Source organism: Oryctolagus cuniculus, chromosome 11 (genome assembly GCF_964237555.1).
Source record: "Oryctolagus cuniculus chromosome 11, mOryCun1.1, whole genome shotgun sequence".
NCBI classification, from domain to species: Eukaryota; Metazoa; Chordata; class Mammalia; order Lagomorpha; family Leporidae; genus Oryctolagus; species Oryctolagus cuniculus.
In genome coordinates this window covers 52,729,886-52,755,407 of record NC_091442.1, presented here as the reverse complement: position 1 = coordinate 52,755,407, position 25,522 = coordinate 52,729,886, and the positions used below count along the sequence as shown (strand labels likewise).

The following is a 25,522-nucleotide window of genomic DNA, read 5'->3' as shown; positions in this document are numbered from 1 at the left end:
TGCCCCCACACCCAGACACGGGCTGGCCCCAGCCAGTCTCTTTCTGCCTCTGTCATTATGTGAGGTGGTGATGGGGGTGGGTGCAAGGAGAGATGAGAAAATCGCACCTGCCACCTGGTAAGCATGCCCTGTGCCCTCCATTTTACACATGTTGTTCCCACATCCCTCCCCCTGCCTTGATCCTAACAGCCCCATTTCCACCAGTCCTGGGACCCCTCCTCCCAGCCTCAAGCCCTGTGGCTGCTGTGATTCCCCTAGGAGGGGCCAGGCCAAGGAAAGGATACAGCTTTTCCTCTGGCCTCTTCCCCATCAAATCCTGTGTCTCCTCTTGGTTGCCCTGCAAATAAATGTCTCTCGCAAGAGGGTGCCGAGCACCTAATCTGCATCTTAGTTGTGGTAATTTGCATAACAACCCTCAGTCCCCGCCCCCATAAAAACACCGGTTCTGTGGTGTCCAGGCTCCAGCAGAGACCCCTGGGCCGGGACGAGCCTGGCACCGGGCTAAGAACGGGCTGGGTGGGCAGAGCAAGCAGAACTGGAGCTGCTCTCTGGCAACTTTCTTTCCCACCCCCAGGGAGACTCTTTACTCCTGAGGCAGGAGGAATGGCATTTGTGGGGTCCCACAAATACAAATTTCTCCTCTTATACAGCACACACACACACACACATACAAACACACAAAGACAACACACAAGCCCACTCACCCAGGGACGGACCCACAAGTCCAGGCTCCCGAAGCCACCTGTACCCTTGCCAACACACAGTCACAATGCACAGGCCCAGAGCTGCCACTCTGCTTGCAGGAGTGCCCCGCCCCCGCGTCTTCCCCACAGTTGATATGCCACATTGGAGTCCGCACACGGACCTGGGTGTCTCTGCCGCACGCCATTTACATCTCTCTCCTGATCTGTCAACCTGTCTCAGCTCCCGTCTCTCTCTCTCGGTCTATGTCTCTCCCTCTCCCCCCACCCTGGGGGCTGTCAGTTAGTCTCTTTCCTAAGCTTTGTCTCTGTCTCTGCATCTCGAGCTGCCTTTCTGTCTCTCTGATTCCTCTGTCGCTCCTTCTCTGCTTGCCTGTCCGTTGCTTGCTTGCTCACTCCGAAGGCTGGCCTGTCTCTCTCTCCCCATCCCTCGTCCCCGCCTCCCCTCTCCCTCTCTACACACACACACACACACACACACACACACACACACACACACACGGGTTTGCTCCGAAGCCCCCAACACTGGGACCCTATGAGGGTGGTTGGAGATTTGACTTTTCTAATTCAGGTCAATGCTAGCCGCTTGTTCTTCGGGCACAGACAGGGAGGGGCGTGGGCTGGCAAACGTGTCTCTTTCCTTGCCCTTCTTGTTTAGTGTTTGTTTTTTGGTTGAGGCTCCCACCCCTCATCTTCTCAGCTCAGGGTCCACCTGTCTTCTCTATGCCTGCATTTTGGTCCTCCTTTATTCCTCAGCGCTGTTTCTGGCTTCTTCTGGGCGCTAAGAAGGCCAAACGCCGGGTCGAGGGTGGAAGTAAAGACAGGGTGGAGACCCGCGATTTCCCCTGCAGAGCCGGGAACGAACCTGGAGGCTCGGGGGACGCGGGTGGGGGGCCGCGGCCTGCCCCGCCCCCGTACTCCCCGCTTCGGACGCCAGGGGTCGCTCCGCGGCTGGCCGCTTATAGTGGCTCTCGCCGCGCGGCGACTCACACCACCCGCACTGCCGCCCCGGGAGGGAGGCGAGGAAGCTTAGGGACGCAGAGAGCTGGAGCGCTCGCAAGAGGCAGCCGCGGGGCCAGGGCTCTGGCAGGGGCTGGGGCCGCGACTAGAGTAGCCAAGGCAGTGCCGTGGTCTCCGGGAACCAGAACGCAAAACCCCCCTGGAAGGTCGCGCCCGGTGGGCTCCACCCGCAGTTCAGAGCCCGGGACGTCCGGAGCGTGGGCAGCAACAATCTGTCTGGGTAGCCTGGGACCCGGGCAGCGCCATCGGTGAGAAAGCAGCTGTCTTGGAGAGCACGCACCCTAGCCGTGCAAGAAACCAACCGTCCGAGAGAGAGGGAGAGAGAGAGAGAGGCCGCGGAACTCAGGCGCCCAGGATCATCTCGGACTGCACAGGAGGGTGGTAACAGGAGCACGGGCTGCGAGCCGTCGGGAACTACCCTTGGCCGAGCCCGTGGGGGAGACCCCCGCCTTGACGGACGGTTTGGGGAACGGCACAGCTGCGGCGGGGGCCCGCGGGGGCAGGAGGCCCGGGCACAGCCGTCGGGGGGGGTCCAGACCCAGGCCCGAGCCCGGCCACCTCCTCCAGGGCCCGCGGAGAGCCCCGGGCCTCCGTCGCCATTGCGCCCAAGAGTGAGGAAGATCTGCTGGCCCTGGCCGCGTCGCGGCTGAGCCGCCGCAAGCGGGTGGCGGGGGTGGCCGTCGGGGTGGCCATGGTGCTGCTGCTGCTGGTGGCCATCCCGCTGCTTGTGCACAGCTCCCGTGGTCCGGCGCACTATGAGATGCTGGGTCGCTGCCGCATGGTCTGCGACCCGCACGGGCCCCGAGGCCCGAGCCCAGACGGCACCCCCGCTTCCGTGCCTCCCTTCCCTCCGGGAGCCAAGGGAGAGATGGGTCGCCGGGGAAAGGCAGGCCTGCGGGGCCCCCCGGGGCCACCAGGTCCCCGAGGACCCCCGGGAGAGCCCGGGAGGCCCGGTCCCCCGGGTCCTCCAGGCCCCGGCCCCGGCGGGGTGGCGCCCCCGGCCGGCTACGTGCCTCGCATTGCCTTCTACGCCGGCCTGCGGCGACCTCACGAAGGGTACGAGGTGCTACGTTTTGACGACGTGGTGACCAACGTGGGCAACGCTTATGAGGCAGCCAGTGGCAAGTTCACCTGCCCCATGCCAGGCGTCTACTTCTTTGCTTACCACGTGCTCATGCGAGGTGGCGACGGCACCAGCATGTGGGCCGACCTGATGAAGAACGGACAGGTGAGGCTCCCTCCCTCCCCCCCGCCCCTCCCCCCCGCCCCAGCCCCAGTCCACAAACTGAGCTCCATCCTGGAATATCGCCACCGAATCCAGAAATGCCAGGCTGCTAACAAAACTTAGGAACCGTTTCAGTTAGCCACAGAGGAATTGGAGGCCAGATTTGGGGAGTGGAGTCGGGGGGCGGGAGAGCACTTGCTTGGAGGGGGGGGTCTCCCAGTGCCTTAGGAAGGCGGTCACAATTAGAACTCAGGATTCAAAGCTTCAGGTGTGTGCTGTCCGCCCTCACACTCAGACGGAAGGCAACCTCACCAAATGTCTTGTCTCACCCTGCAAATGAGGTTCTTTTCCATCCTCTCTTGGGCTACCCGATAGTCTGTAGCAGCCCTCCTGGCCTTTGGGGAGGTCCCCCTGCATTGGGTGAGCTGCCTAACTTCAGGCTGCTTTGGATTAGAATGGGAAACCTGTGTTTCAGGCAGTAGGCAGTTAGCAGCTGTTCCTATATGGGGGGTGGGGTGGATTCAGCTTCTGTTCTTGAAGAAAAGGTAAAAAAGAAAGAAAATGCTCACTTGGCAGGCAGCTATGCTATTGCTCACCCGGGGCCTTGTGGCCAAGCCTACGATAGGCCTTGCCCTCAGCTAATACTGAGCCATAGGCAGAGGTGGGAAATAGCTTAGCAGTCCAGGAGCCAGCCAGATGGCTTCAAGGAAAGGTCTGATCCCAGCAGGAGGGAGGCAAGGGACAGGCAGAATGGCAGCTTGCACCCTGGCCTGTCCTGAGCAACCTGTCTCCAAATTTCCCTGTTCCCAGTCCCTGTGGGCAAAGCTGGAGGCATTGAGCCCCCCTGGATTGCAGGAATAGCTCCAAGGACTCAGCTCTGGTTCGATGTGCCTAGCAGAAGGGTGTCCCCACCTTGCAGGTGCAGGCATGGGGTGGAGTGGGGGCTGGTTCCAGGGTCACAGAGGCCTCTGGAGGTTGGGGTTGAGAGGTGACCTTTGGGTGCCCTGTGCGGTGCTGGGGTAATCTTATGGGGCCTGCTCCTCTGGCCTCTGTCCAAGACCTGGGCCCTGCTACAGCCACAGCGCCCTCCCGCTGCCCATCTGTGGGGGGTTTCCTCCCAGCAGGGCCACCTAGGGACCCAAAGAAAGGGAGTGACAGTGCCTGCATGCCTGTATGGGTGTGTGATCTGCGTGTGTGTAAAAGGAGTGTGTGTGTGCATGATACGTGTGTGTCATGGTGCATGAGGCAAGGGTGTGTGACACAGGGTGTCTGCCTGTGGTACCCAGTAGGTGTGCTTGGCCTGCACAGGGCATGCAGTAGAGGAGGTAGGACGCCGCGGGTTGCTGTGCGGGCTTGCCAGAGTGCGCGGCGCCGCAGCTCCCACTCTGTATTCCGCTGCGCGGGCGCTGCGGCCCCGGGGACGGTAAATAATGATTAGAATAATGATGAATAATTAATAAGTTAATAACCAGCCCCAGTGGGACGGAAGAGGGGGCTGGGGAGGGGGCTGGTGGCCTGAGGGGACCCGTTGCCACGAGGACAGAGAAGGGAAAAGCTCCCTGTTTCTCGGGGAGGCGGTCCCCACCCCACGTCACAACAGTGTACCTTCCCCTGCCCCATCAAGAAGCAGGGAGGAACCCAAGGGTAACTCTAACAGGAGGTCCCAGAGGGTAGGAAATCTTACCCTAAGGGTTTGTTTTATTTTAAAAAATGAGACCCATAACAGCAAAGCGTTTTCCGTATGGAAACGGAGTTTTGGACACATTTCAGCCTAACGACCTGGTGAGGTGGGCTCTGTAACTACTCCCACTTTATAGTTCCAATCGAGGCCCAGAGAAGGAGTGAAACTTGCCTGCAGTCACACAAGGCAGCGAATGGCCGTGCTCTCCAGGCCTCTGCCCAAGTCACGCCTGGTTCCTGCGGCCGGCGGCCCCTCGCTCCACCCTCCCCCGCTGGGGCGCGCACCGCCGCCCGGCCTGCTGCGCTCAGCCAGCCCCACACGCACGCACAGGACGTGTGGCTTTGCTGTCCCTTCCTCTCTAGGTGCGGGCCAGCGCCATAGCGCAGGACGCCGACCAGAACTACGACTACGCCAGCAACAGCGTCATCCTGCACCTGGATGTAGGCGACGAGGTTTTCATCAAGTTGGACGGCGGGAAGGTGCACGGCGGCAACACCAACAAGTACAGCACCTTCTCGGGCTTCATCATCTATCCGGACTGAGCCGGCCCCTCCCCGCGCCCTTCCCCAACCCCCTCCCCCTGCCCCCCCCACCCCGCCCCGTTCCCCACCCACCTCCCGCCCGCCCGCCACACCCAGGGCGCTGTGCGCGCTCCGGGCCTAGGTGATAGGGGAGCCTGGGGGAGGAGCCGGGAGGAGCCGACCGCCCACCGACCGCATGCCCCTGACAGCCTGAGCGGGGAGGGCGAGGAGGTCACGGCCCTGCGTCGTGCCCTGAGTTGGGGATCAGAGGTCCGGGAAACAGGAGGAAAAGAGCAGAAACAGGAGCCCATCTGAGACGACAAGAGGCGTTAGGACGGGGTAGGTGCTGGTCCTGGTCGCTCCCATTCCCGCCTCCCTTTCATCGCCATGTTCAGTCTCCAGGCTCCAGCCTTGGTGCCTGCCTTTGAACTGGGGGAATGCTGAATTTTTCCGTTGGCATTGAAAACTCATTCTGTACAGTCCCATTTCACCCCATCCAGGGCGAGCCCTGGGGCTACAGCTGCCATTGCCTCTTCCAATAAAGTGAGGCTGGGAGACTGTGTGTGGCTGCTTAACTTGCTGCCCCGGGGGTGGGGGACACGGCTGGCTGACCCGTTCCCTGTCACTCCCTGCTTCTCGGGGTGCCACTGTGTGTGCAGTGGTGGTGGGGGGGCTTGGAGGGAGAATTGGGGAAGGTCTGAACTCCAGCAGAGCTGGGGGAGACACCACCCAGAGTGACGCTAACAAGTGAGGGTTCGCTAACAAGTGAGGGTTCGAAAGGCCTGGGTCTGGTGCTGCTTCTCTTCTGTTGTGACACATGGAGAAAGTTCTAGAAGAGGAGTGCTAGGGAAAGAGGGAGTGCCAGATGGCTCCTGCGGGTGGGACACATCTCAAGAAGCGGGGAGAAGAGCAGGTGCCACACTGCTACCCCCCCCCCCAGCTCACCCAGGGGTGGGGTAGGCGGTTTCCAGACAGGGGGAGCCTGGGGCTGGCCTCCCAGCTGGGGGGACACTGCCACCATGTGGGCAGTTGGAGAACAACACCCGTCGCGACCTAGTCAGACTCACCAGCTGGATATCTGGACACTTCAGAAACTTTATTAAAGGACAAAAGGGTTTTGGCTTCCAATCCCGTGAGCACACGGGCAAATAAATAGGGGCTAAAAAGGCGAGGAGCACGCAGGTGGAGGCAGGTGACTCAGGGTGGAGAGTCCTGCAGGGCAGCAGAACCAACTGGGATGAAACTCTGGAGACAGAGAGAAGACCCCTGTCACACAGCCCGGCACCCTTCCCCCAGACAGACAGCCAGCCCAATGACCTCTCTGGAGAGCAGCCAAGGCCCGCCCCCTGCCCCGCCCCCACTCCCCACACAGCCTGGCTGGGCCAGGCCAGGGAGGGGGGTGAGAAGGGGGGTGGCGGCTCACCAGGGCATCCTGCCATTCGAGTAGTGTGGCCACAGGGTTGGTGCACACCCGGCTGGGGCCTGTGGGAGGGGCTCGGCTGGTGTAGAAGGCGCACTCGTCGTCCAGCCGGGCCTCGTGGAAGCAGTAGATGGCACTTAGACAGGCTTTGAGGCGCTGTCTCAGGGCCAGGGCTCGCGGGGCCAGCCTGCTGGGGCCTGAGGGCCACAGAGAGTTGAGAGAGGGCTCTGAGTCCCATCTCAGAGTCCTGTCTGCCCCTGCTCCCGACCCCAGGGCTGCTCTCCCAGTCCTCCAAGGCCGAGCCAACTAGGAGCACAGGGCTTAGAGAGGCAGCTCCTAGCCTGCTCCCTGCGGAACCTGGCTGGGGCAGGGTAGAAGGTGGGACGTACAGGCAACAGGGCGGCCCCAGCGCCCAGTGACTGAGGGGGGTTCCTTTGTTCACAGTGTTCGTCACCCACCTCTTACCTGCCTGGCCCGCCAGGGGCCTCGGAGACTGGAGGGAGTGGATAGGGGGGCTGGCACACAGTGGCCGCTGGGAAGAGAAGGTCAGGCTGGTGGTCGCTGGAGCCCCCTGGCTGCAGGAGGGCTGTGGGCTGGGTGGCAAGGAGCAGGCCTCTGATGGCGCCTGCTCCACCCTAGGGCAGGCCTCAGGGGCTCTGGCCTGGCCCTGGGGGCAGGGCTCTACTGGAGGGCAGGGCTCTGGTGTCCTGGGCTGATCCTGGGGAGACGGCTCTGGCACCTCACCCCTACAGGACTCTGGGGTTGCTGGCTCTGTTGCAGGGCAGGGCCGTGTCTCCTGGGCCCCCTGTGGAAGGCAGGGCTGCGGCAGCTCAGAATGAAAGCGGGAAGTCCCAGAAGCGGGCTCCAGGACATCCACAGTTCTAGAAATCTCCGCCAGCACAGGCTGCAGCTCAGTCATATCCAGCGATGGGGCCCCGTGGAGGGGGACACACTTGTCCCCTGCCAGTCCCTCCACCTCTTGCCTTAACAGCTGCTGCAGGACACTGATGCGCTGTGGGGGGAGACAGTACCCCGCTGTGACACCACGGTGCAGGGACCTTCAGCCCACCACGCTGTCCTCTCCCCACCCCCACGCCCCCGCCGGCATCGGAGCTGCTGCCCCCATAGGCCCACCTGCATCTTCAGCTCCTGGAGCCTGGGGACTCCACTGGAGTGCACAGCAGGGGGCGCTGCCAGTGGGTCCCCAGGCCCCTCTTGCAGCTCACCAGAAGTCTCCTGGTCAAACAGCTGCACCGCAATCTGCCCCTGCCACGGAGCGGGAAGGGGTATGTGAAGGAAGCCGGGGCCCGGGGCAGGAAGACAGAGCCCGAGTCCCACCCTTGTCAGGAAGGGAGGCTTCAAGTAGAAGGGGCAGTAGAGATGCAAGGAGCAGCTTTTCTAGAGAGAGCACACCTGCTCCAAACTGCTGGGCCTCTGGGCAGCCAGCACCGCACACAGGTTCTCAGCGCAGGAGGGCTTTAACACTTACCCAGGAGAGGGCGGGCTCCTCCTGGCAGGACTGAGGGGAGAGGCCACGCAGCCATCGGGCCTGGCACGGAAGTGAGAGGTCACCCACAGATGGAACCCACTCCCCCCGTGCCTCTGTCTTAACCGTCCCTACCCCTACCCGTCTCCTTTCTCCTCTAGTCTCAGTCCCCAGCAGCTGCCTCCCACGCCCCCTCTTACCTGCTGGACTCGGGGGGCTGACGGGATGGGTGTGAATCGCGTTTTGGGTCGCATGGTGAAACGCCGCAGCATTGAATATGATGTCTGGGGAAGCGATATGAGCAGCTGAACCTAGGCCTGGCAGGGGTCACCGGCCAGCTTGTTCTGCCCTCGCCCAGCCCCCAACCAAGACCGTTGATACAAACCGTTGCCGCCGAGGCACCAGGGGAGGGGACACGCTGAGCTCGTCCGAAAGGTGATGGCCGGGCAACAGGAGGTGGCGCCACACGGCCGGGCATGGGCAGGGTCACAGGGGCAGGGGAGGGTACCAAGTGTGAGTGTTGGCCGTCCTTTGGAGGGAGACAACGTGGGAAGAATGAGCCTTTCCTATATCTGGCTCTCACTACTCCAGACTAAAGCCAAATCATGTCCCTCCCCTGCTCACCCAGCCTCCCTGTGGCTTTCCACCCATTCCACATGAAGGCCAAGGACCCCGGCTCACAAGTCCTCATCCGATCTGTCCCACCCCTGCCCCCATCCCTGTAGCCCCACCTCCTCACTCTACTGCTGTCTCACAGGCCTCTCCTTTTTGCTGATCCTCAAACACACTAGGTACATTTCCACCCCAGGGCCTTGGCACCTATAGTTCTCTTGGCCTGGAACATTCTTCCCCCAAATAATCTGCATGGCTCACTCCAGGGCTTCGCTTCAACACTGTTTTCTCTGTGACAAAGCTCCCTAACTCACCTGTTGTGAACTGTAACAACCCAGTCCACTCTCAGTACCTTAGTTATTTTTTATACCATGTCACAACTATATTTTACATAGGTGTTTATTTTTGTCTCCCTCTTCTAGAATATAAACTTGCTCACTGCTGTATGTGCAAAGCCCAGAATGGTGTCTGGCACTCAGGAGCTGGTCAGTCCCTATTTGTGAGTTGAAGGGATGAGCGCCATTGGCTGACAGGGCTGTCAGTCAGCTGTCTCACCCTCGGCACTGATCTGATGGTGATTCGAGTATATCCCTATCTGTAACCTCTCACCCCCAGGCCCCAGACACCTGGAAAAGAGAGGTCAGCCCCACTCTGGTGAGGGCTGGGGTCCATCTGGGGCAAACCCTGACCCAATAACACCCCAAGGCCCCGAATGCCAGGTTCTACCCACAATCCTCAGTGCTGACTGCTACAGGATCCCCCAGGCCACTCCTCTACCTGCACCTACTGTTCCAAGAGGGTCCCACCTCACCTTGGTGTGTGTGATCTCTTGGATTTCTCTTAGTGGTATTCGCTGAGCCAGACCAAGAGGGCCCCCTCCTCCTTCATCTGAGTGAGAGACAACCTCCTGCTCTCCCTCAGGGAGAGAGGAAGCTGGGAGAAGGCAGGAAATTGGCTGCAGTACCTAAAAAGCCCTCCAAAGACTGGCACAGGGTTTTGGCAACCTTTGAAGAGGGTAAACTAGTTGGATTTTAAAATTTTTTTCTTCTGTGTTTGGAAGGCACACAGACAAAGAGATAGACAGATAGACCTTCCACCTACTGGTTCACTCTCCAAGTGTCTGTAGTAGCTGGGGCAGGGCCAGGCTGAAGCCAGGAGCAGAGAATACAATCCAGGTCTCCCACAGAGGTGGCAGGGACCCAAATACTTGAGCCGTCACCGTCACCTGCTACCTCCTAGGGGACCATTAGCAGGAAGTTGGATCAGATCGGAGCCACGGTTTGAGTCTTGGCTGCTTTGTGCTTCTGATCTGGCTTCCTGCTAATGCGCTTAGGAAGGTAGTGGGTGCTGGCCCAAGTACTTGGGCCCCTGCCATCCATATAGGAGACGTGGATGGAGTTCTTGGCTCCTGAGTTTGGCCTGGCCCAGTTCTGGAGACTGTGGCCATTTTGGGAGTGAACCAATGGATAGAAGATTTTCCCTCTGTCTCTTGCACTCCAGTTTGAGATCTGGGTATCCTGCAGTGCTATACCAAACACTTACCCTGAACATAAACCGCTTAATACCCCCTTCTACATTAATACAGCAAGGACTCATACAGAGGCCAACACTATCTCAGTAAAGCCTTATTTATCTGAACACCCCGAGGGGGCTGAGGGTGTGGTGATGGCTCTTAGGGACTGGGATTGGACACTGAGTAAAGGCAAATCTTGCAAAATGGAAGGGAAAGGGCAGAAGCCAGGACTATCTCCTTTGACGCAAGTGCAATAGGCCAACTGCTAGTTTCTTCCTAGCCTCTCATCTCCCCACTCCTCAGGGGTGTCCCCCCGACCCCGCCCTCTCACAACCTGCTGAGCTTTCTCCTCTCTCCTTCCCACTGCCGGCAGCCCACCTGCCCCTGGTCTCTCCCCCATAGCCAGACACACTCACCAGGCTGGACTGGGGTCTCCAGGAGCAATCCCGAGGCCTGGCTCACTGTAGTCCTGATGACAACAAGGACAGCAGCCAGGAGGCACTGAGTAGCAAGTGCGACCTGGCCATTGCTAAGTGCTTTACACACATCACAGCATTTCATTCTGACAGCAACTTCCAGTATCGCCACAAACACTATCCTCGCTTGGTAAACACCAAAACCAATGCTCAGAGAGCCTAAGGCAAGCTTGCAGGGCTGAGTGAGTGAGAGTCAGGAATTAAACCCAAATGCCATCGGTTGCCACTGTCTGTGCTCTGGCCGCTAAGCCAGTCAGCAACTTACACTTCTGTCTCTTCTTCCCCTCTCATATCCCAAGGACACGTCATAGCAAGCCAACCCCCTATTCCAAAGACTCCCCTGGGCAACCACAGGCTTCCCCCCAGCACCTGCAGAGGGTGCTCTGAGAGCTCCTGGAAGGCCTGAGCTCTGCAGGACCCCTCTCCAGGACAGGGGTTCATTCTTCTCCAAACACACTCTCCTTCTCACCGGCTGCTGCCACCTGTCCCTCTTCTTAGCTCCTGGAAACGGGGGCGGGCAGAGGAGTGCAAGGAGCTTCCTGCAGGTGGAATCTATTGCGTAGGAGCAGGAGATGGAAGCCAGGTCACAGGTGGGCCCAAACCTTCAAGCCCCACTCCCCAGCCTGGCTCCTCCCTCAGGGCCCATTGGCTCACCCTGAGTCAGTGCCTCTCCCAAGCCCAGCTCTCACATCTGCTTCTCAAGGGCACTCACCGTAGCCTCTAGCCTCTGGGGATGCTCACTCCGGCCTCGGGGTCCTGGTCCCTCCAACCTTGAGAAACAGGAAGCCCTGGCGGGGTCTAGTTGCTGGATGGGGGTTCTGGGAGCCAAATATGCAGAGGCCCGAGCACCCTGGGAGCCCCAACAGAGGCTCTCAGCACAGGCTCGGATCTCTCCTTGGCCCACCCCAACCTCATCTCCTCACATCCGGTCTCATTACCTGGCCCCTCCGGGTAGAGATTCCCTGGTTCCCTCGAATCAGTACTCTCTGAGCCAGACTGGACTGGCGCCCCAGACAATAACTCTTCACTCCCTCACCTGATAGGATGGTGGCCAGGGCTACGGGGTCAGCCACAAACTCTATGGCTCCCGGAGCCTCTGCAAGGGAAGAGAATGAAATGTGAGGGGGAAGAGGCAGGGGGAAGGCTGGGGGACCAGGGACCCTGGGTAGTCATCTTGTGCTGTAGGAGTGAGCAGAAGCGATTCATTCCATGGAACTCAGCTCAGAACTTTAAGAAAGCCCCCAAGCCCCACTGTGCCCTTCCCATTCCTCCACTCAGCCAGGGAGGCCGTGTTCCCAGGATTCCAATAGGTACCTGTCCGGGGAGGGGGTCCAGGCCCCACGTTTTCTCTCCCAGAGTTAGGCCTGAGCTCCTCCAAGGTGATCCAGAAGGGAGAGACCCCCTCCGATCCTTGTGATCTCTCTGTCGGCTGCGTGCCCTTCAACTTGGAGCCTGCCGCATCAACAAGGGGGCCTTGAATACCGAGCGGAGGCCTTTGCACCAATCCCTGGGGGCGGGGGGAGAAGAGGGGACAAGAAGCGTTGGGGTGCACTGCAGGTGTGCGCCGCCTCCCTGTCAGTCATCGTCACCCACCAGGACCCCTCTTACCCTCGGATCTTGGTTCTCTTGGTCCGGGGCGCACGATCTGACGGTAGGGAAAGGTGGGCGTCGCTGAGAGCGCACGGGAATCTTGCTAGGGGTGGGAGACACACCCCGGGGGAAGGTTTCCTTGGCGGCCTGGAGGGTGCTCATGGTGGCTACAACGTGAGGCTGGAAGAAGGCAGGCAGAGTCGGGGTCAAAGGTCAACCAGTGCTCAGGGCACCGGTCCTGACTTCCCTAATAACTTCCACCCCCACCCAAACCCAGGCGCCCAGAAGCAAGGCCGCTCCTCTGGGTGCCACCCCCAGACATGTCGAACCTTACTCTTTAGTCCCTGAACCCGGACCTGCTCTCCTCCCTGTGAACCCCCACAGCCCTCATTCCCTTCAAGATCCCCGTGCCGCCCCTTGCCGGGACCCGTCAGGGTCCCCCCACCACCACTTTTCACCTTTTCCCTGATTCCCGGCTCCGGCTGCTGCTACTTCCCCCGTTTGTAAAATACGCCAAGCTCCTGATTGGCTCGGCCGGAGGCTCGTGACATCTGCCTCAGCCGTCCAATCCGCGGGCTTCGGAGGCGGGGCCACAAAGAAGGACTCCTCTTCGAACGGCTTTCTGGACAGGAAAAAAAAACTGACTCGGTCCCGTCAGCCAATCGGAGAGCGGAGCGCGAGTGGAGGGCGGGGAAAGAGGGACTCGGAGGCCGCTCTGAGGTCGGGGGTGGGGGGACGTGGTCCTCCCAATCTGGGGCCTCAACGGGCGTTGTGGAACTCTCGCGAGGTCTCTCGGAACTGAGGGCGAAGGCCGAGAGGCCGGAAGGAGGCGTCGCGTTGTGGGAGGCGTTCGGCATCCCCATCGCGGCTAACGGTGCCGGGGGCTGGCCTGAGCCCCTGACCGACCCTGAGCGTAGAACGGCGCCCAGCTTTGGGGACACCGTTCCAGACGCTCGCAGAAATCACGCGGTCGGGTGCCGGAGACGAAGAACGCCAGAGTAGCCACAGCCCCGTGAGGCGCGGTCGTTTGGCAGCTAAAGAAACGAGACCTCCTCGTGGAGGGGTTGGAACTCGGTTAGCACAAGGGCACACGTGATGGCTGCCCGCCGCCGGGCTTCCCCTTGGTCAGCTCGGGCAGTGGACAGCAGTCTGGTTTGCAGGGTGACGAGACCAGAGGAGACCGGGGAATCACTGTTCCTGAACCCCTCCCTCTGCACGCCCCTTCTTTCTACCTGTTAAAGTGCCCGGAGAATTCAGGAACTCGGTTCACGTTCATTACGGCACCGCAGTCTGATCTCATTCAGGGGATTGCAAGACCCTCCCCGGCGGTCTCCCCACCACCACCCCCTCTCCGTTTTGTTTTTCTGTTCGCGTTAATTCATTCTGCATAGAGCAGCTGGAGTTAATATCCTCAAAATGCAAACCTGGTCATGTTGCCACTTGTGCCTTGATCTCCTTTTCTTTTGCCTTCCCAAACCCTTGGGCTCTTCCAGTTCCTCAAATTTGTCATGCTCCCTTTGGTCCTTGGGTCTGGAATGGCTGCGTTTTGCTTCTATTTTGCGTTAATATCCATTGTTGCTTCAGAGGGTGCCTTGAACCTCTCGCCCACAGCCTGACTCCAACTAGGAGAGGTTTCTTGGTTATGTCTGCTCAGAGAGTGGTGTGTGTGTTTTCCTTAATCATGTGTTCCAGTTGTTAATGATATATCCATCACTAAGAACAGGGTGTGTTTATTTTTGTTGTTGTTAAATATTTGTTTATTTGAAAGAGTTACAGACAGGGAGAGATGGAGAAAGAGAGATCTTCCATCTGCTGGTTTACTCCCCAGGTGGCCGCAATGGTCAAGGCTGAGCCACACCTGAGCCAGGAGCTTCTTACCGGTCTCCCATGTGAGTGCAGGGGTCCAAGGACTTGGGCCATCTACTGCTTTCCCAGGCCATAGCAGAGAGCTGGATTGGAAGAGGAGCAGCCGAGACTTGAATCAGTGCCCATATGGGATGCTGGCACGGCAGGTGGCGGCTTTACCCACTATGCCACAGCACTGCCCCCCCTAAAATATTTATTTGAAAGGCAGAGTTACAGAGAGGCAGAGAGAGAGAGAGAGAGAGAGGTCTTCTATCTGCTGGTTCACTCCCCAGATAGTTGCAACAGCCAGAGCTGCACCCATCTGAAGCCAGGAACCAGGAAGCTCTACCTGGTCTCCCACGTGGGTGCAGGGGCCCAAGGACTTGGGTCATCTTCCTCTACTTTCTCAGGCCACAGCAGAGAGCTGGATCAGAAGTGGAGCAGCCGGGACTTGAACCGGTGCCCATATGGGATGCTGGCACCGCAGGTGGTGGCTTTACCTGCTGCACCACAGCACCGGCCCATGAGTTGTAGCTTTGCTTCTAATCCAGCTCCTTGGGAGGCAGCAGGTGGTGGCTCAAGTGCTTGGGTCTCTGCCTATTACATGGGAGACCCAGAATGAGTTCTTGGCTCCTGGCTTCTGCCTCACTTAGCCTGGGTTCTTGCAGGCATTTGGGGGAGTGAAAGAGGGAATGGGATCTTTAATGAAATTAAATAAAAAGGTTAAAAGTGAAAACATTCCATCCTAGTCACTAAAAACAGTACTTATAAAGACAAGGAAACATGATAGACCATGCTGTATTCAGAGAATAGTCAGTCTTGGGGAAGGATAGGAAATAAAACCAGGAAGATTAGGGCCACTGACATGGCATACTGGGTAAAGCCGCCGCCTGCAAAGCCTGCATCCTGTATGGGTGCCAGTTCGTGTCCTGGCTGCTCCACTTCCAATCCAGCTCCCTGTTAATGGCCTAGGAAAAGCAGCAGAAGTTGGCCCACGCACTTGAGTCCCTGCTACCCACATGAGAGACCTCAAAGAAGCTCCTGGCTTCAGCCTGACCCAGCCCTGGCTGTTGCAGCCACCTGGGGGAGAGAACCAGTGGATGAAAGTTCACTCTCTCTCTGTTTCTCCCCTTTTCTCTGCAACTCTGAATTTCAAACCAATAAATAAGTCTTAAAAAACAAAACCAGAAAGATGGTCTTAGCTGAAGATGGTCTTTGGCTACCAGTGCTGACGATGTATCAAATCCTAACCTCTGTTAGCAAGTACCTTGTAACTACTATGTATAAAGGTTTGCTAGAGATTGATACAGGGAGGAACAAAGCTGAAATTTGACGGCTGGGGAGGCACCAGGATAGAGAGTGGCGGCACAGTGGGTTTACGTGATTTCAAGGTCATCTCCAAGCTTCAGGTCTCATTTTTGGCTTCATGGACCTGGAAGCTTTGAATTGTCAGGCTGCCAGGAGTGGACTTTGGCACTGACTCACACTAATCAAATTCATGAGAGAAGTGGAATAATTTACCCTAAGTCAAGTACCTCTCAATGACCAATAGAAGATGGCCTCCATGCTTGGGCCTCTGCTGTGGTGGAATGAGAAGGCCACGCCAAGATGGCCGCTGGCAAGCGAGCATCAGTTACTCAGGAATGGCTTTGAAACCCACCTGGCAACACAGCCTGCCTGGCAACAAGCTGTGATTGGATGGCTTTGGATACTGCCTGGCAACAGGCTGTGATTGGTTAGGGCATAACCTGCCCCTTGACCAGATTGGCTGTCTTGGCTATATAAGCTGTTGTACCAAATGAAATAAACAAGTGTGTGGGCTGCTCGCCTCTGGCCTGCTTTCACCGGACTCCTGGGGTCTGTGTGGTGACTCTGCGCCTCTTGCCCCCACCACGCTCCTTCTCTCAGGAATGAATCCACAGCAACACTCTGCCACCCATGGAGGAGACCTGGATGGAGTTCTAGGCTCCTGGCTTTGGCCCCAGGCTATTTGGGGAGTGCAACAGTGAATGGAAGATTCTCTCTTTCTTCCTCCTTCTGCCAGTCTGCCTGTCAATAAACAAATATTTTTAGAAAAATTGGCCAGTGCCGCGGCTCACTAGGCTAATCCTCTGCCTGTGGCACTGGCACACCGGGTTCTAGTCCCAGTCAGGGTGCCGGATTCTGTCCCGGTTGCTCCTCTGCTGTGGCCCGGGAGTGCAGTGGAGGATGGTCCAAGTGCTTGGGCCCTGCACCCGCGTGGGAGACCAGGAGAAGCACCTGGCTCCTGGCTTCGGATCAGCGCGGTATGCCGGCCACAGCGCACCAGCCACAGTGCGCCGACCGCAGTAGCCATTGCGGGGTGAACCAACGGAAAATGAAGACCTTTTTCTCTGTCTCTCTTACTGTCCATTGTGTCTGTAAAAAAAAAAAAAAGAAAGAAAGAAAGAAAGAAAAATATATTTATTTTGGGGCCCATGCTGTGGATTAGCAGGTAAAGCCACTGCCTGTGACACTGGCATCCCATATGGGTGCTGGTTCAAGTTCCAACTGCTCCTCTTCTGATCTAGCTCTCTGCTAATATGCCTGGGAAAGCAGTAGAAGAAGGCACAAATGGTTGGGCCTCTGCACCTGTGTGGGAGACCCGGAAGAAGCTCCTGCCTCCTGGCTTTGGGTCAGCCCAGCTCTGGCTGTTGTGGCCATTTGGGGAGTGAATCAGCAGATGGAAGACCCTTCTCTCTGTCTCAACCTCTCTCTATCTGTAACTCTGCCTCTCAAATAAATAATCTTAAAAATATTTTTATTTACTTATTTGAAAGGCATTTTGACAGAGAGAGGGATCTTCCATCTGCTAGTTTACTTCCAAAACACCCCCAAGTGCCAGGACTGGGCCAGGCTGAAGCTGGGAACCAAGAACTACTTCCAGGTTTCCTATGTAGGTGGAAGAGGCCCAAGCCCAGGGCCATCTTCCACTGCTTTTCCAGGCACATTAGCCGGGAGCTGGATCAGAAACAGCATAGCCAGAACTTCAAATCAGCACTCCAATATGGGATGTGGCCAGGAACCAGGAGCTTCTGTTTTCCCACATGGGTGCAGGGGTCCAAGGACTTGGGCCATCTTCAACTGTTTTCCCAGGCCATAGCAGAGAGCTGGATCAGAAGTGGAGCAGCAGGGGCTTGAACCAGCACCAATATGGGATGCTGGTACTGCAAGCAACAGCTTAACCCATTACGCCACAATGCTAACCCCTCCTTTTTTCTTTTTTAATTAATCCAGCTAAAGGTTTTTCAATTTTGTTTATCTTTTAAAAAAACTGACTTTTACTTTCATTCTTTTCTATTGTTTACTTGGCCTATATTTTACTTATTTCTGCTCTGATTTTTTAAAAAAGATTTATTTATTTATTTGAAAGTCAGAGTTACACACAGAGAGAAGGAGAGGCAGAGAGAGAGGTCGAGAGAGAGAGAGAGAGGTGTCTTCCATCTACTGGTTCACTCCCAAAATGGCCAATGGCTAGAGCTCTGCCAATCCGAAGCCAGCAGCCAGGAGCTTCTCCTGGGTCTCCCATGCAGGTGCAGGGGCCCAAGGACTTGGGCCATCTTCTCTCTCTCTCTCTCTCTCTCTCTCTCTCTCTCTCTCTCTTTTTCTTTGACAGGCAGAGTTAGACAGTGAGAGAGACAGAGAGAAAGGTCTTCCTTTTTCCATTGGTTCACCCCCCAAATGGCCACCACAGCCAGTGCACTGCGGCTGGCGCACTGCGCCAAAGCCAGGAGCCAGGAGCCAGGTGCTTCCTCCTGGTCTCCCATGTGGGTGCAGGGCCCAAGCACTTGGGCCATCCTCCACTGCCTTCCTGGGCCACAGCAGAGAGCTGGCCTGGAAGAGGAGCAACCGGGACAGAATCCAGCACCCCAACTGGGACTAGAACCCAGGGTGCCGGCGCCACAGGTGGAGGATTAACCAAGTGAGCTGTGATGCCGGCCAGGCCATCTTCTACTGCTTTCCCAGGCTGTAGCAGAGAGCTGGATCAGAAGTCGAGCATCTGGGGCTGGTGCCATGGCTCAATAGGCTAATCCTCCACCTGCGGCGCCAGCACACTGGGTTCTAGTCCCAGTTGGGGCGCCGGATTCTGTCCCCGTTGCCCCTCTTCCAGACCAGCTCTCTGCTATGGCCCGGGAGTGCAGTGGAGGATGGTCCAAGTGCTTGGGCCCTGCACCCGCATGGGAGACCAGGAGAAGCACCTGGCTCCTGGCTTCGGATCAGTGCAATGCACTGGCCGCAGTGCGCCGGCCGCGGCGGCCATTGGAGGGTGAACCAATGGCAAAAAGGAAGACCTTTCTCTCTGTCTCTCTCTCTCACTGTCCACTGTGCCTGTCAAAAAAAAAAAAAAAAAAAAAAGTGGAGCATCTGGGACTGGAACCGGTGCCCATATGGGATGCCAGTGCTGCAGGTGGTAGCTTTACCTGCTATACCACAGCAGCAGCCCCCTGATTTATTTATTTATTTTTATTTTTGACAGGCAGAGTGGACAGTGAGAGAGAGAGAGAGACAGAGAGAAAGGTCTTCCTTTGCCGTTGGTTCACCCTCCAATGGCCGCCGCGGCCGGCGCGCTGCGGCCGGCGCACCGTGCTCATCCGATGGCAGGAGCCAGGAGCCAGGTGCTTTTCCTGGTCTCCCATGGGGTGCAGGGCCCAAGCTCCTGGGCCATCCTCCACTGCACTCCCTGGCCACAGCAGAGAGCTGGCCTGGAAGAGGGGCAACCGGGACAGAATCTGGCGCCCCAACCGGGACTAGAACCCAGTGTGCCGGTGCCGCTAGGCGGAGGATTAGCCTAGTGAGCCGCGGCGCCGGCCGAGCCCCCTGATTTTAAGTTTTATTTATTTAAAAGGCAGAGTAACAGAGAAGAGGGAGAGAAAGAGAAGGAGAGAGAGAGAGAGAGAGAGAGAGAGAGAGAGAGAGCAAGCACGCTCTTCCATCTGCTGGTTCCCAAATGCCTGCAACGACCAGGTCTGGGCCGGGCCAAAGCCCAGAGCTTGGAACTCCATCCTGGTCTCCCACATGGGTTGCAGAGGCCCAAGCATTTGGGTCATTTTCTGATGACTTCTCAAGTGTGTTAGCAGGAAGCTGAATTGAAAGCAGAGCAGCCAGGACTTAAACCAACACTCCGGATAAGGGATGCTAGCATCAAACGCACCAGTTGAATTCACTGTGTCACAATTGCTGGCCCTTATGGTCTGATCTTTATTATAATTTCCTTCTTCTGGCTAACTTAGGGCTTAGTTTGTTGTTCTTGTTCTAATGGCAGGAGGTGTACAATTAAACTATTTATTTGAGATCTTTCTTTTTTCTTACGGTTGGCATTTATTGCTACAAACTTCCCTCCAAGGACTGCTTGAGCTGCGTCCCATACGTTTTGGTGTATTGCTTTTCCACTTTCAAGTTTCCCATTATTTTTCATTTCACTTTTGATTTCTTCTTTGATGCATTTATTGTTCAAGAGTGTGTTATTTAATTTCACAGTTGTGCTTTTTTTCAGTTTTTTTTTAATATTTATTTATTTATTTGAAAGTTAGAGTTACACAGAGAGAGGAGAGGCAGAGAGAGAGAGAGAGAGAGAGAGAGGTCCTCCATCCAATGGTTCACTCCCCAGGTGGCTGCAATGGCCGGAGCTGTGCTGATCCGAAGCAAGGAATCAGGAGCTTCCTCCAGGTTCCCCACGCGGGTTCAGGGGCCCAAGGGCTTGGGCCATCTTCCACTGCTCTCCCAGGCCACAGCAGAGAGCTGGATTGGAAGAGGAGCATCTGGGACCAGAACTGGCGCCCACATGGGATGCCAGTGCTTCAGGCCGGGGCATCAACCGGCTGCGCCACAGTGCTGGCCCCTCCAGTTTTCTCCTGTTATTGATTTCTAGTTTCATTCCACTGTAGTTGGAAGATGTTCTTGATATTGTAATCTGAGTGGATTTTTTTGTGTGTGTGATTTATTTTGTGGCCTAACATATGAGCTATCCTACAGAATGTTTCATGTGCATTTGGAAAAAAATGTGCATTTGTTCATTATGTCCATTTTGTCTATAGTTCTGTTCAAGTCTACTACTTCCTTACTGATTTTCTTTTTTTATTTATCATTTTTTAAAGCATTGAATTTTAAGTCCTTCACCTTTTTTAAAAAGGTTTCTTTATTTTTATTTGAAAGTCAGAGTTACACAGAGAGAGGAGAGACAGAGAGAGAGAGCTCTCCAATTGGCTGCAATGCCCGGAGCTGTGCCGATCCGAAGCCAGGAGCCAGGATCTTCTTCTGGGTCTCTCACTGTGGTGCAGGGGCCCAAGGACTTGGGCCATCTTCTATTGCTTTCCCAGGCCATAGCAGAGAGCTGGATTGGAAGTGGACCTGCTGGGTCTCGAACCGGCACCCATATGGGATGCCGGTGCTTTGGGCCAGGGTGTTAACCCACTGTGCCACAGCGCCAGCCCCTATTTTTTGAAAATCAGAGTTACAGAGAGAAATGGAGAGAGAGAAAGAGAACAAAGATATATTCTATCTGCTGGTCCACTCTCCAGATGACCACAACAGCCAGGCTGGGTCAGGAGCTTCTTCCAGGTCTCCCACATGGGTGGCAGGGCCTAAGCGCTTAGGCCATCTTATGCTGGTTTCCCCAGACTGTTAGCATGGAGCTATCAAAAGTGGAGCAACCAGGACATGAAACAGTAAAGCCATATGGGATGCCAACATTGTAGTCAGCATTTTTAAAAAGATTTTATTGGCCAGCGCCATGGCTCAATAGGCTAATCCTCCGCCTGCGGTGCCAGTACACCGGGTTCTAGTCCCGGTCGGGGCGCTGGATTCTGTCCTGGTTGCCACTCTTCCAGGCCAGCTCTCTGCTGTGGCCCAGGAGTGCAGTGGAGGATGGCCCAAGTGCTTGGGCCCTGCACCCGCGTGGGAGACCAGGAGAAGCACCTGGCTCCTTCCTTCGCATCAGTACGGTGCGGCCATTGGAGGGTGAACCAACGGCAAAGGAAGACCTTTCTCTCTGTCTCTCTCACTGTCCACTCTGCCTGTCAAAAAAGAAAAATATTTTATTTATTTATTTGTTAGGTATAGTTACAGTGAGAGGGAGAGACAGAGAGGAAGGTCTTCCTTCTGTTGATTCACTCCCCAAATGTCCGCTACAGCCAGAGCAGTGCTGATGATCCAAAGCCAGGAGCCAGGCAACTCTACCCAGTTTCCCATGCCCAAGCACTTAGGCCATCTTCTACTGCTTTCCCAGGCCATTGCAGAAAGCTAGATTGCAAGAGGAGCAGCCAGGACTAGAACCAGCACCCATATGGAATGCCAGAACTGGAGGCAGAGGATTAACCTACTGCACCACAATATCGCCACCCCCCAAGGCAGAAGCTTTAACCACTATGCCATAATGCCAGCTCCCTTATTGATTTTTGTGTCTAGATAATTATCCATTATTGAAAGTAGGATATTGAAGTCCCTACTATTATCATCTTGTTGTCTGTTTCTCCCTTCAGTTCTGTTAATATCTGCTTATATATTTAGATGTTCCCACGTTTACAATTGCCATATTCTATTGGTGACTTGTGTAGTGACCTGAAAACTGTAAAGCATTAAAAAGGAGTGAGCATTGTGGCACAGCGGGTTAAGCCTCTACTTGGGACTCCCGTGTTCCATATTGGAGTACCTGGGTTGAGGCTTGCCTCTGCTTCTGATTCAGCTTCCTGCCAACTCACCTGGGAGGCAGCAGATGATGTGTTTGGGTCCCTACCAAACACATGGGTCCTGTGTGGCAGACCTAGATGGAGTCCTGGCTCCTAGCTTCAGCCTGGCCCAGCCCCAGCTGTTACAGACATTTGGGGAATGAACCAGAGGATAGATGGTCTCTTTATCCCTCTGATGATGTGCCTTTCAAATACATTAAAAAAAAAAAAAAGAGCAAATGGCAGTTTCCAGGGCCTGAAGGGGCAGGGGAATCAGCAGATGTCTGTCAAAGTGTAGAAAGTTTGAGTTAGGTAGGATGAGGAAGCTCTGGATAACGGATGTACAGCATGGTGACCATGGTTAATGATAATACTGTGTTTGCATTGGGGTTCTCCAGAGTGGACCAACAGGAGACAGATGATGACAGAGTGACAGATGATAGACAATGACAATGATGATAGATCCGTGAAAGATAGGTGATAGATGACAGACAGATGACAGGTAGTTAGTATGATAGATGCATAGATCGCTAGATACAGATAGCTGACAGATACAGATGAGAGGGGATTTGTTAAGGGGATTGGCTCACTGACTATAGAGGCTGAGAGGTCTGAGAACCTGGGCATATAAGTCTTTGAGGTCCAAAGAACAGACAGCCTGGGGCTGACACGATAGCACAGCGGGTAAAGCCATCACCTGCGACACCAGCATTCCCGTATGGGCACTGGTTTGAGTCCTGGCTGCTCCACTTCTGATCCAGCTCCTTGCTAATAGCCTGAGAAAGGCAGCAGGGTATGGCCCAGGTGCTTGGACCCCTGATGCGCACGTGGGAGATAGAGATGGGGCTCCTGTCTTGGCTTGTCCTGGGCTGTTGGTGGTCATCTGGGGAGTGAACCTGCATATGGAAGATATCCTCTCTCCCCTCTCTCTAACTCTGACTTTCAAATAAATAAATATTTTTAAAAATAGAACAAAGGGCAGAGAGCCTTCAGTTCTGATGTCCAAGGCGTGCATCCCAGCTGTAGGGTCAGGAAATGTGTTTGCTTTCCACTGTGTCTGCTTCCTGGCCCTGGCTGATGGGGTGGCACTTGCCCCACTGAGCCTTCCCACCTTGTTCACTCACATGCTAGTCCCTGCAAACATCCTCACAGACAGCAGACGAGCACAGAAGCAATGCTTGGGGCTGGCGCTGTGGCACAACAGGTAAAGCCACTGCCTGCAGTGCCTGCATCTCATATGGTCCGAGTCCCAGCTGCTCCACTTCCGATCCAGCTCTCTGCTATGGCCTGGGAAAGCAGTAGAAGATGGCCCAAGTCCTTGGGCCCCTACACCACAGTGAGAGACTCCGAGGAAGCTCCTGGCTCCTGGCTTCTGGCTTTTGTATCAGCCCAGCTCAGCTCCAGCCATTGCCGCCATCTGGGGAATGAACCAGTGGATGGAAGACCTCTCTCTCTCTCTCTCTCTCTCTCTCTCTGCCTCTGCCTCTCTATAACTCTGCCTTTCAAATAAATAAATAAATCTTTAAAAAAAAAAAAAAAGCAGTGCTCCACCAGGTGTCCGGGTGCTCTCCCCGTCCCCCTTTTTAGATTTATTTATTTATTTGAAAGAGTTGCAGAGAGAGAGAGAATGGATCCTCCATCCACTGGTTCGCTCCCCAAGTTTCTGCAACAGCCAAGGCTGGGCCAGGCTGAAGTTATGAGTTATAGGCTAATCCTATAGGCTAATCCTTTTAAAGGATTATTTTTTGATTTTAAAGATTATGTTTGGGTCCCACATGTGGATGGCAGGGACCCAATAGTTGAGCCATCACTTGCTACCTCCCAGGGTGTACATTAGCAAGAAACCAATCGGAAGCAGAGCTAGCACTCCAATGCAGGCACTCCCAACAGGGGATGTGAGTGTCCCAACCAGCATCTTAACCACTGGCCAAATGCCAGCCCCAAGGGTTATTTTTTTTTAAGACTTATTTATTTGAGAGAGTTACAGAGAAAGAGAGAGAGGCAGAGACAGAGAAAGAGAGAGAGAGGTCTTCCATTTGCTGGTTCACTCTTCAAAGGGCTGCAATTGGCAGAGCTGGGCTGGTCTGAAGCCAGGAGTTTCTTCTGGGTCTCCTTCATGGGTGGCAGGGGCCCAAGCACTTGAGCCATCTTCTCCTCCTTTCCCTGGCACATTAGCAGGGAGCTGGATCAGAAGTGGAGCAGCCAGGACTTGAACCGGTGCCCCTATGGGATGCTGGCACTGCAGGCAGTGGATTCACCTGCTACACCACAGCACCGGCCCCTAGAATTATTCTCTTCCTTGCCACCATTATGGAATAGTGGTCCGTGTGTGTGTGTGTGTGTGTGTTTGAAAATAGGAATTAGAGAGAGAGAGGGAGAGACAATGGGATCTCCCCTCTGCTGGTTCACTCCCAGGATAGCTGCAACAGCCAGGACCGGACCAAGCTGAGGCCAGGAGCCAGGAAATTCTTCTGGGTCTCCCATGTGGGTGCAGGGGACCAAGCACTTGGGCCATCTTCTGCTGCTTTCCCAGGCTGTTAGCAGGGACCTGGATCATAAGTGAAGCAGCTGGGACACCGACCAGTACCCACATGGGATGCCAGCATCGCGGGCAGTGGCTTTACCTGCTACACCACAATGTTGGCCCCCCAATTTCCCCTTGATGGTCAACACCCCAGCCAACACTGTGCTCTTCTCAGCCTGTGGCTTGGTAGCATAAGGAGCCCAAGGTGGCCTGGTGGCGTCTCAACTTCAAGTTCCACAGAATCATGGCATCTTCTGGTGGAAACCTTTGGTCCTTTGGGCCAGCAAAGCATAAGACCATGGAAATAAGAAGCAAACGTCTCATTAGTGCCACTGCCGTCCATTTCCACCCATTGATTCCAGGCCCTGGGAATCCTGCATGTGGGAGAAACCATACCCTACATCAGATACCAACCCAGCCCTGCAGTGTGCTGCCTTGGAGAGCTGTTGTCATGGTGACTTCAGAAGGACATGCCTCTGTTCTGTCACTCCAGCTGCATCAGTGGTGGTGATCATCACACAGGTGATGGGGAACACGGTGAGACTGTGAATCCGTCAGACGGGCCCATCACCACACCTTCTTGCTTGTCAAGTGAGCTTTTGGTTCAGAAGCAGTACTATGAAGAATACCACGAAGATGCACAGGGCGTGCTGGGGATCTACGGATGGTGGCTTTGCAGAGGCCATGAAAGCAGGAAAAGCTAAAGCCACACCCAGAGTCAAGAAATGCACGTTCCGCCACAAGGGAAGTGCCCCCAGGTCAGTATCGGAGGAAGTGGCGACTTCGCTGCAATGAACCCTCCAGATGCAGAGGGGCCGGCGGAGTTGGAGCGTGCGCGGAGGCTGGAAGAACTTGGAGGAACAGACTTAGGAAAGCCCTAGAATCCTGTGGAGCGTGACTCTGGTGAGGATCAGAGGAAAGGACTTCAGCGGGAAGATGGACAGCCAAGGGCATTCAGGAAACTGGAAGAAAGGCCTTCCTTATCCCTTGTTCAACAGCTGCAAAGAGTTTGCCTGAATTGTGTCTGTGCCCTCGCACCTTCTGGAAGGGGGAAATTCAGAACAGAGAGCTGGGACGGCTGGTGGAAGAAGTCGCTGAATAGCAAAGCACTTGTTTTTCTTTATTATTCTTCTTTTCTGTATATGTCGTTGTTTTCTTTTTTTTTGGGGGGTGCTTGTAGTTTTATCCAGGTTTTTTATTATTAAAGGATTTATTTATTTACTTGA

At 55.7% G+C, this 25,522-nt stretch overlaps 2 protein-coding genes across 3 annotated transcripts; one reads left to right on the top strand and one right to left on the bottom strand.

The window, feature by feature from the left end:
• The first annotated feature begins 1,592 nt into the window (after positions 1 to 1,592).
• Positions 1,593 to 5,710, top strand: C1QL4 (complement C1q like 4). Its single transcript, XM_002711103.4, has 2 exons — positions 1,593 to 2,949; positions 4,990 to 5,710. The coding sequence occupies exons 1-2, from the start codon at positions 2,413 to 2,415 to the stop codon at positions 5,167 to 5,169; spliced, it is 717 nt and encodes a 238-aa protein (XP_002711149.1). The 5' UTR covers positions 1,593 to 2,412; the 3' UTR covers positions 5,170 to 5,710.
• Positions 5,711 to 6,223: 513 nt separating this feature from the next.
• TROAP (trophinin associated protein) lies at positions 6,224 to 15,725 on the bottom strand. 2 transcript variants are annotated; one of them, XM_070051447.1, is made up of 17 exons: positions 15,626 to 15,725; positions 12,704 to 12,867; positions 12,264 to 12,425; positions 11,970 to 12,162; positions 11,594 to 11,751; positions 11,368 to 11,505; positions 11,125 to 11,207; positions 10,596 to 10,648; positions 9,478 to 9,599; positions 8,440 to 8,583; positions 8,255 to 8,338; positions 8,058 to 8,117; positions 7,703 to 7,834; positions 7,313 to 7,580; positions 7,034 to 7,100; positions 6,572 to 6,765; positions 6,224 to 6,393 (listed from the first exon to the last, which is right to left on the bottom strand). In XM_070051447.1, exons 3-17 carry the CDS (start codon positions 12,405 to 12,407, stop codon positions 6,308 to 6,310), a joined length of 1,926 nt encoding a protein of 641 aa, XP_069907548.1. In that variant the 5' UTR covers positions 12,408 to 12,425; positions 12,704 to 12,867; positions 15,626 to 15,725; the 3' UTR covers positions 6,224 to 6,307. The 2 variants fall into 2 exon arrangements, with proteins under 2 accessions (XP_069907548.1, XP_008254639.1); XM_008256417.4 differs by having other exon boundaries at positions 7,034 to 7,580.
• Positions 15,726 to 25,522: the final 9,797 nt, after the last annotated feature.